Source organism: Ipomoea triloba, chromosome 7, assembly GCF_003576645.1.
Source record: "Ipomoea triloba cultivar NCNSP0323 chromosome 7, ASM357664v1".
Lineage (NCBI taxonomy): Eukaryota > Viridiplantae > Streptophyta > Magnoliopsida > Solanales > Convolvulaceae > Ipomoea > Ipomoea triloba.
The window spans coordinates 25,921,782-25,932,072 of NC_044922.1; the positions used below are offsets into that span (position 1 = coordinate 25,921,782).

Sequence of the window (10,291 nt, forward strand, 5' to 3'; positions counted from 1 at the left end):
TCAGTTCGGTTTACAAGAATCCCGAATCGTTTGATTTTGTATTAGGTTTGATTCGGTTCAAATAAACCGAACCGAATTGCTCACCCCTATCTCAAGGCATGCCCTATATATTTTTATTTAGGATTTTGTTAGGTTACGGTCTTTGACTTTATATAGTTATACCATTATTCTAACCTAGAAAATGTCATGTTCTTTCGTTACACAATCATGCTCTCTTCATTACACAACTTATAATACACAAACATCAATTATATTGTTGTTGTATTATAAAAGGAAAAACAAAAGTATGATACATTGTGTACATATATACTGCTTTTCTTGTTTCTGATCTTTTTCCCCATTGAATTTGCCAAATGTTTCAATTATACATACATATAAACTTAGACGATCTCAAATTTGCCGAACCCTCCATCCCTAGAGTCATTGTCAAGATAAATGGATTATATTCAAATTCCATACAACTACTTCCCATCATTACCTTTTAAGTCAGGTCAGGAACTAAGTCCTAGAATATTTGAATTATATTTGTGAGTATGATGAAGAGTTGGTATGAATGTGGTTTGAAATGGTTGGTTTGTAATTACTGAGGTGAAGAAGATAATGCACTCCAATTCCAACATCATAAACCGCAAGCCCCAGCCTCCCACCAACCCAGCTTCCCAACTGGCTTCCGATGAGGAACCCGAACCAACGCAGCCTTCCTTCGCCGGCCAATCCGCCGGAATACGCCCCCAAGAACGTCCCGGCGCTTCTAACCACTCCCTCGCAGGTTGTCCCTCCCGCGTAAACCGTCTCGAAGAAATCCCAAACCGACGACACGGTGGGCGCCATTATGTGCTTCGCTTGCAAATACGCGCGCCTCGCCGCCGCGTCCCCCACTTCGGCGGCCGCCGCCATCGCGTCTCGGCGGTTTCGGCCTTGGGATAGGTTTTGTTGGAGGGCGGAGTTTGTGGCCTCCGCCCTTACCTTGTGAACGTGAGAAGCTCTAACGTAGTACATGTAAACCTTGACCGCCTCTTTGAGGATGCACGCCACGCTCCCGTAGCTCATGTCCAAGCAGTTCAAGAACGTAAATCTTTCTCCCCGCCCTCTCCTCCCCGCCGCCGCCGCCAAATTTCCTCCGACTAGTTGCCGGCATTTCTCGGCTGCACCAACAAATTAAAATATGCTCAATCTATATTAAAAGTATTGGACAAGGCTCGTGAATGGCCAAGTCCAGTATTAATAGCTAAGGGATTACTGGACGGAGACTGAAGAGTCAAATTCAGCATCTTGTCTCTGGAAAATGTAGTATATACTAAGGATGTAAAATTACATATTTACTATTGATTTTTACTTTTTGACATAATGGTAAACTTTTAATCATAACAAAAAGACAATAACATAATATATAGGTCAAAATTGAAAGCAAAAGAGGACTAACCTGTGAGGCTAAGAAGAATGATTGCAGTAAGCAGGGAGACATATAGGATCCTCATAATCTCTGATCTGGAGCGGAATCTCGTGAAGGGTCAAATCTAACACCAAGGTGGTTAGTTAGGGCCTAGGGGATTGGAAGGGGCAAGTCTAGCACGTGCTTATTGAAAATATGACGGCATAAAGAAATAAAGTTACACTTACCTTGGCTACTAATTATAATTTTTGGTGTAATGGTAAGCGCTTATCCTTAGATGGATATTACATTGTGATTGTGTTGTTATTTGGATTGTTATATACACAGACGACGATAATAATATAATTGGCATGATGCATGGGATTGGCAACGCAAAAAATTAAAGAATATTGATGTAATGTCTATTGGCAAGGAAAGGAAAGGTAAGCTAAGGTTGAGTGGCAAAGTAAGCAAATGATTCCAATAAAGAAATAAAGAAACGTATAGGTCTAGGCCTCTGTCTATTCTATTCTATGATATAAAACACATACCGTACGGAGTAGCATTTTATTTGGTGCAGTAGTCTACGCAATGGAAGTACATAATATAGGTTTATTCCACGGAAAAAAAATTCAAAATTTTATAAATCACAATTATATCTAAACTTTTAAAATTTTGTGGTTTGCGGCAATTATACTCCGATCTTATTATCTAAACCTGAAAATAATTTAATTCTCAGGATTATGGTATTAATTGATGACTATAATATTTGAACAAACTTTTATGTGTAAAATGTTTAATTTTTTTAATAGCTTAACTTTGTGATAAGGAATATTTTTCGAAAATTCTCCCCAACATGTACCGTGTACCTACTCGGTATCTACTATCTAATCATGCTACTGAGAATCGTTCCCGACCCTTACCTTGACCGTGCCCGACATCAACGGGACCGAGCTAAATAATAAATAATTCAATAGTACTTCGCTGCCTTGGGACCGACATTGGGACGATCATCCTGAGCAAGGCTACTTGAGAATTTGGACCTAGATTCCTAGCCTTAACCCAACCCCATCCCAATGGGTGATTAGGAATCTAGGTACATGTGGCTATTATGGTGTTGTTCCCGAGCCCATGCATGTACGACATGTGTCAGTCATGCCGAGAGCACGACATGTGTCTCCCTTCCTCCGCTATAAATACTGCAGTTAATGCTAGAAGGGGGACTTTTGGTCTTTTTACCTACTATGCTATATCTCGGGACCATCTGACCTCACGTCTTAACCCAAGCTCAAGACTTAAACCAACAAGTAAACTATTAAAAGACCCATTTACGGTCCGACCTCCGTCCTATACGCATTTGTGAATACGACAATATTTACTACATCACTTTGAACTTTGAGTTGTATAGACTATGATACATTATAATCTTTTAATGATTTTATGTTTTTGTTTTCTTTTTCTTTTTTAAAATTATTGGGTGCAAACTCAAGAAAACTAGTTTAGAATTTAGATAATATTCTTTTTTGGATTGGAAATTATAATTGTGACTTAATACAAATATTTGATATTAACTTGTCATCAAATTCTTGCCAATAAGCCGAATATATATTATAAGGAATTGGTATATATTACAATGATTTCCTTAAAATGGTGGATTGGTGGTTTGTCAACATTAATTTTTTCTGAGCTACTCTTATGTTGTAATGTTAAAATGAAAGGCACTAGTTTTTCCCTATTCTTAACAATCTTTGATTGGTCATAGGATATATTTGCAAGAACAGAGGTTGGGGTTGTAATTTCTGAAATAAAATAAATGGAAGAGAAAAAAAATGTATCAAAAGATTATAGCATTGATATATAACAGTAGATATATTAATGACAGCTAGTAAAGAGCTGAGGTTTTACTCTTTACAGTCTGATTTCTAAACAAAATTTTCACATGTGAAGTTGGATTCTCCAGCCAGGATAGGAAGAATCAAAATGGATACATGTATGTATAATGTATGTATACTCATCACTCAAACTTTTTTTTTTTTTTTTTTTCTTTTCACAACACTGCAATATTACAATTGTGCAGAAGGAACAATGTACAAGCTAAGGTGGAGCAATGAACAAAACCCCTTTTGTATGTTTCCATATTACTCTCTATCTTTGCTACATCACACCTTGAAATCCTAATGCTTCAACTTCAACTAGCTCCCACTAAATGTTTCTGGATTTTCTATGTCGGTCTGATGATGTTGAGGACCGACATGCGATGTTGCTGCTGCTGTTGCTGTTGCTGTTTGGTTTGGCTGTGGCCACCGTCCTGGAGGTAGCGCGACTTGAGGATTCTCTTGGCGGTGTAACAAAACGCGCCGCCTTCTTCGCCATCTGAAGTACTCGACAAGAATGGAACTTCCACTCATTGCAACACCAAACCCCGCGAATGTGGAGAGAAGAATTGACAGAACTGCTTGCACATGAACCTAGTAAAAGATAGATGCACAACTCTCCTCAGTTCCATGTCTGAAACATGTTGCTTAATATGAAAAGAACATACTACTAAGCTGTCAAAACAGGCAAGCCCGGCCCATACAGGCTGACCCGTTGTGGGTTGGAGAGAACCACATATTCTTACTATGAACAATACTCTTAAATTCTAGTATAGACCACATTTAAATTAAAAATATCTAAATAAACGCGGCGTGGGAGTAGGGGTGGCGGGTTACACAGGCCAACCAATATAGCCTGGGTACTCCCACGGGCTAAACGGGGAGGGGCGGAGAAATATTCAAGTATTCAACCCGCCTTGTCCAAAAACCTGGCTAAACGGTTGGGCTGGGCCGTTTTGACAGCTCCACATACTACGCCCTAGCTAAACGGCCGGGTTGGGCCGGGTTGGGCCGTTTTGACAGCTCCACATACTAGGATAGTAGCTAGGATGAAATCTTACCAGAGAGTAGAAAATATGTGCAAAGAGCACCACAAATGCAAACTGGACTGATGCATACACCCACACAAATCTTCTCTTTACTGCATAAAACAATAAGATGTTATATGACACTATCAAAAAACAACAACTCTATGCTTTATGTTGGCTATTGCAGGTTTTTCCCATATCAGATAGATATATTTAACCCCTTCCTCTCTATTATGTTTCCATAACGTCAAACGAACATACCCATTGTTGAAGACGTCATAGATCCAAGGAGGCCGAGCACACAAGAAAAGGGCAGCGATATGGCAATTGCACCCGTTCCCATCTTCCCAACCTGAAGACATAATATTATTAACAAAACAAGAAAACCTCGTATAGCTATCTTGTCTTATGGTCAATGAAGAATTGTTAATCGTACCAGCAGCTGCTCGAGAAAACAGAAGTATGCAAGCATGCTGACAATGACGAGAATGGGAACTTCCTGCCAAACCCTGCATAGACAGAGCCAGTATTTAGTGGATTTATTACATAAGAATTAGAATATGTTCGATGAGAATATATGAATTATTTAAGCTGTCACAGATTTTGTAACTTCACACCATAACTTTGTTGTTTTTGTGTACAATAACAGAAGTATATTACGAATCAAACACAATCGTGTTACAAGTCCCTAGAGCATAATTGGCATAGGTTCAATAGAATAGGAAATAAAACTATAGTGGATGGAAGAACCATTGGAAAGCAGAACAATAGTGATTGTAGATTTGGAAGCCAAGGAAATAGCTAAACCGTAAAAAGAATGTCATGAACTTGCCTGCCATTTACGTCGATTTGATTGAATCTAGCCGCAGCAGCATTTGCATTTCGGATACTCTGGATACGCAGTAGAGTGACAGGCAGATTACGAACCTCTTGCTTGCAAACATCACACGTCTTGTTGCCCTTGATGCTAAACCATTTTATGGCGCATTCTTGGTGAGCCAGAGCCAGCTCGCCTTTGCAGCTGCACTCCATCTTGAGTGTCTCTCCACCTTCGCACAATTCAATCAAGCAAATTCGACAAACAGCCTCTTCTTCGGGTATATCTTCGCCTCCATCCTCACTTTCTTCTGAGAAATAAGCAAATGTTAGAAACAGAAGGTGACCAAAATTGAAGCATGTGCTCCATCTGAACTAAAAGTTTAAGCTGCTGATAGTTGGATTGCACATTTATGTTTATATATTATATGCTCAACACGCCCCCTCACGTGTATTGTATGCTTATCTTAACTAAAAGTCTGATAGTTGGATTGTACATTTATGTTTATATATTATATGCTTAACAACCAAAACTCATACACCTTATGCTCAACAGTAGTAACTTCTAAATAACTCAACAAGAATCATGAACAACATCATACACAGATAACATAAATTAAAACAAATTACCAGAATCTCTTTTTGGAGTGGGTGCAGCTGAGACAATGGACTCCAAATCCTTCAAACAAGGAGTTGAAGGAATAACGCGAAAGAAAGATTCCACTTTCCGGGCATTTCCATCCTTGTTAACAACCGGGAGAGAAAGGGAACGAGGTATGCGGAGTTGTGTTCCTTTGGAGTGCAGCGAAGTTGGAGAAGAGGCAGCAGCCTGCTGCAGAGTAGTGCTCACACTTCCCCCAAGTGCAGACTCGGGATTCAAGTGTGCAAGCGGATCAATGGGCAAAGACGAGGTCCTCTTAATGCGAGGCGTGAACATTTTAGAGAGTGACCAAGACCTGGAGATGGAGATGGACACTTTGTCCTGTGGAACTGTGGCAGGGGAACAACCCAAATCAATATCTGTGGCCTTCTCCATATCCAGATTGGAGTTATGGGACATGAAGTTTAGTTTGGGCAATAAATTCCTTATGGATGATTTGCCTCTTGGGAGGTGGCCTGGAGATCCATTCACTCTGGGATCAGAAGGACTAGGAGTCACAAGAAAATTCACCTTCTTTGCAGTTGGGGTAGGGGTCAAAAGCTTCTTAATCTGAACAATTTCTTCACGGGAATTCTGCAAACTCATCATAGGTATTTCCAGTGAAAGATTGGGTCTTCTCCCATGTTTAACTTGTGTTATTTCTTCAATTATTCCAGAGGAACTTAGAGACTGTCAAAAAGAAAGAAACAAGAAAGTATCACAAAAAAAGTCCTAATTTCAACAAAGAAACAAAACCCATGATCTTCAATACCAAGAACTCTAACAATTCATATGTAATAAGGAACCACAACCCAAAAAAAAAAAAAAAAAAAAGTGAAAATTTTGACAGATATGCATTCAAAAAGATGTATGGTGGTATCCAAGACCAAGAAACCTAGTTCATGACAGTTGGCAAGTGAACATAATACAGAACTGAACTTTACTTGGTCTTAAGAGCAAAAAAGAAACAGACAAAACCAGCCAGTATACCATTAAAAAGGTAAAACCAAAATGATTTCAAACTCTCAGGCTTTAGAACTTGAAAACCCCTTGAAAGAGCCAGAAAATCTTGAATAAGAGTACTGGGCAAACAAGACACTAAGAACAATACAACTTCAAAAAAAAAAAAAAAAAAAAAAAAAAAAAACTTCAATTCAGTGCTACCTTAGGGATTGAAATCCCAGTTTCTCTTCCACCATTCTGCACATCTTCCCCCTCACTCAAGAAAGTTTCTTTCTTTTCCCTGTCCATGACACCAAACGCTAAAAATCCCGGCAGTTTTGCCAGAAATCCTCAAACAAGGCTGTTCCAAGAGAGCTGGGAAAAATATGATGATATCAACCTCGGAGTATAAGTCCTAGACAGGGAAAATCTTGAGAAGAAAGCAAAAGTTGAACGACATTTGCTTGTTATTCTTTGATAGTGTACAAGATGCTTTCGCAGTTTCGCATGAAAAGGGTGATTAGACGCTTCAGGACCAAAGTTTGGCCCGTCACTTATACTGCTAACCACAAAATGTTTATGATTAGGTTGTTATCAACGGTTGCTGTGAAGAGCGGTATATTAAAGGTAACTTAGACTTTTAAAAATAAAACTTAATCAGCTAATACCAAAAGTTTTTTCATTTTTAACTTATTGGTGCTAAGTTAAAAGAAATTATTTGGAATTGTTTGGTAAATAATTGTTAGCTGATAGCTAGCTGATTAAGTTAATAAATTTGACTAGTTGATAACATTAGTGGGTTGTGGGTTGTAGAGAGATGTTTGGTAAATTAGCTGATATCTAATTACATACAAAATGATTTTTTAAAAAAATTGATCGAAGCTTTTTGAATTTTAACAGCAATAAACTATTACAAAAAAAACTAATTAATCAAACACTTATATTGAATGTTTAACCAAGTCAAAATTAACTTATAAATTAACTATGTTACCAAACAAAGCCATTATCAAACACTTACTTTAGCTGTTTAATTTGGTCAAACAACTAAAGTTAGTCAAAGTCAAAAATTTACTAATAAGTTAGTTTACTAAACATACTTTATGTTATTTGTTTTTATTAGCTTAGTACTAAATTAGCTTTTTAGTATGGGTTAGCTATTAACTTGTAAAATAAATTTTAAAGATACTAATATTTTATTTTATTTTATTTATTCTATTTTAAAATATTATATATATATTAAATAAAATGTTTTAGCATCAGATGTCATATAAAAATTGGGAAAATTGTCAAATAGGCCCTAAAACTTTACCTGAAAAGTTAATTAGGTACCTAAATTTTTAAATCTGCAATTAAACCCTTTAATATCTTATTTTTGTGCAATGAGATCAAAAAACAGGTTGGTGACTTGTGATAACAGGTCATAAATCATTTTCGATCAAAAATCACTACCGGCGACGCCCCGGTCGCCGTGAAAATCAACTGGCGACCAATTCTGGTCGCCTCTTCGAAGAGTGGGGGTGGGGTGAGTGGGGGCAACTGCCCCACTGTCCCCACTGTAGCTTGGTCTCAGTGTAATGTTATTGTCACATTAGAGATATATATTAAGAGATAATTTTAAGAGAGAAAGATAATATTTTTGCAAAAAAATAATAAGGTAATAATGGATGGTTATTTAATGATGTTATCCTATGTGTAATGTGTACGGTTTAGAAATGAGTCAACGTCTTATTCAGCAGGCCACGTGTAATGCATATTAATATCGAATCACCCTATCTGCCATGGCAATTCTATTGTGGCTATCAACCACCATGCATACTACTGCCTCTATCACCTTCAATGTTGATGTTAAATATCACAATAAATAAAATATACCAAATATATATTCTTTCAATCATGGGAGATAATACATTTAATCTCTTACTCATATATTATTTTTTGTTCTCAAGTTGACATGAAGGTGATGCTTTTAGTTTTTAATGAGTTTTTTTTTTTGGTAATAAAATTAAAGTGACAAAACAATATCAATAGTTAATAGAATATTATTTTGATTTGGAAAGACTAAATTTAAAAATGGGTTTTCAAAAAAAAAAAATTAAAATGGAGAAATTAACATTTTAGTATCTCAATTGTTTCCAAACTATCATTGTAGTACTTAATTTTCAATTTCCATCAATTTAATCATTGAATTGTTTAAAATTTTGTCAATTAAACTCTTTTAAAAATGTGAAAATTACCATTTTGGTCCCTGAAAGGGTTTAATTGACGAAATTTTAAACAATTCGAGGACCAAATTGGTTGAAATTGAAAACTAAAGACTACATTGACAATTGAGGGACCAAAATGGTGATTAACTCTTCAAATTTTTTTTCATTATAGTTCTTTTTTTTTTTTTTTTGAATACTATTGTATGAAAATTACTATTTCAATGGCCATTTAAGACTAAGAGTAAATTGAATGAACCAATATTTAAGGGATTAAATTCATTTTAGTAAGAATGTTCTTTTTGTTTGATGTAATATAAGAGATGTAGTTTCTAATTAGAAAACTTGGAAAAGAGATATACTTTATATTTTAGATAAAATATTATTGTGAAATCAACAAATCATAGAAAAATTTTATATATGTGTGTGCGCGCGCGCGTGTGTGCGTGTGTGTGTAAACAACTTATTGATTCCTTAGATTCATGTATTAATTGTTATGTTCGTAGAGATCACAACCGTTTGGCCCATGCTCTGACTAAGGCAGATGGTGCTTGAACAGTTTTTCAGGAGTGATTTGGCACTCCACAAGACTTTGTGGTGTCTTATTTCGTTTAATGATATATCATGGTTATATTTTCCATCAAAAGTATTACATTTTTTATAATAAGTAATGTTCCCTTTATAAGGAAAAATATAATACTTATTAAATTGAAATGCAATACTTTACATTTACCATTATATTAAGTAACAAAATTTTAATTATGATTAGTATTATATTTGAGCATATAAGTATGACATTTGTGCGTATAAGTATCGTATTTGTACATGAATCCAACCCGACCCGTCTTACGGTGAGATGGTCCCACACAAGTTTTTGTCATATCTTAAAATAATATAAAGAGCCACCTTATTTTTGCCCAAGACTTTTTCAGGCGAATTTTATTGCACTTTGTGCTTATGTTGTTGTACATTGCAATAATAGCTACCTAATTTGCCCTTGCCGATTATCGGACGTTCACTTTCCGACTGCTTAAGGACAAATATTCAATTACTCTCGTGGGCCTGCTTTCTATATTATACATAAAGTTTGCCGACAAAAATAAAAATGGGGGCCATGGGGACAATCAAGCAGGATTCCAAATTTTAATCAAATTACGAGTTTGGCCTTTTTTTTTGTTTTCTTCCTCTTTATCCTTTTGTCTTTTCGTCCAACCACTCCACTTTCATCTTTTTTTAATTTTTTTTAATCCACCCACCCACCCACTCCACTGTGTTATTTTCTTCCTCATTGACAGCCATCTTGCCTCACAGATGGAGTTGCAGATCGCAGACTCTCTTTCACTCACTCTTCTCAATTCCTTTACAGTCTAGAGTAATTTATTTTTATAATAAAATTGGGATATAAACAATAACCATAT

General features: G+C 36.3%; 2 protein-coding genes and 1 long non-coding RNA gene across 3 annotated transcripts; all 3 read right to left on the bottom strand.

Moving 5' to 3' along the window:
* Window positions 1-519: 519 nt before the first annotated feature.
* Window positions 520-1,050, bottom strand: LOC116024400. The gene has a single exon (XM_031265292.1). The coding sequence runs from the start codon at window positions 1,048-1,050 to the stop codon at window positions 520-522; it is 531 nt and encodes a 176-aa protein (XP_031121152.1).
* Window positions 1,051-1,102: 52 nt separating this feature from the next.
* LOC116026156 lies at window positions 1,103-1,803 on the bottom strand. Its single transcript, XR_004099785.1, has 3 exons — window positions 1,621-1,803; window positions 1,424-1,517; window positions 1,103-1,145 (listed from the first exon to the last, which is right to left on the bottom strand). It is a non-coding gene; the product is annotated as an uncharacterized LOC116026156 (long non-coding RNA).
* A 1,401-nt stretch (window positions 1,804-3,204) lies between these two features.
* LOC116025619 lies at window positions 3,205-7,203 on the bottom strand. The gene is made up of 7 exons (XM_031266920.1): window positions 6,895-7,203; window positions 5,721-6,420; window positions 5,107-5,401; window positions 4,711-4,783; window positions 4,536-4,626; window positions 4,308-4,387; window positions 3,205-3,840 (listed from the first exon to the last, which is right to left on the bottom strand). Exons 1-7 carry the CDS (start codon window positions 6,979-6,981, stop codon window positions 3,565-3,567), a joined length of 1,602 nt encoding a protein of 533 aa, XP_031122780.1. The 5' UTR covers window positions 6,982-7,203; the 3' UTR covers window positions 3,205-3,564.
* Between the last annotated feature and the right edge of the window lie 3,088 nt (window positions 7,204-10,291).

Coding starts and splice junctions, on each gene's coding strand:
- LOC116024400 (XM_031265292.1), bottom strand. CDS start 1,050: ATGAGCTACGGGAGCGTGGCGTGCATCCTCAAAGAGGCGGTCAAGGTT.
- LOC116025619 (XM_031266920.1), bottom strand. CDS start 6,981: ATGGACAGGGAAAAGAAAGAAACTTTCTTGAGTGAGGGGGAAGATGTG. Junction 6,421..6,894: donor CTGGGATTTCAATCCCTAAG/GTAGCACTGAAT, acceptor TCTTTTTGACAG/TCTCTAAGTTCCTCTGGAAT. Junction 4,784..5,106: donor CAAATCGACGTAAATGGCAG/GCAAGTTCATGA, acceptor CTGTCTATGCAG/GGTTTGGCAGGAAGTTCCCA.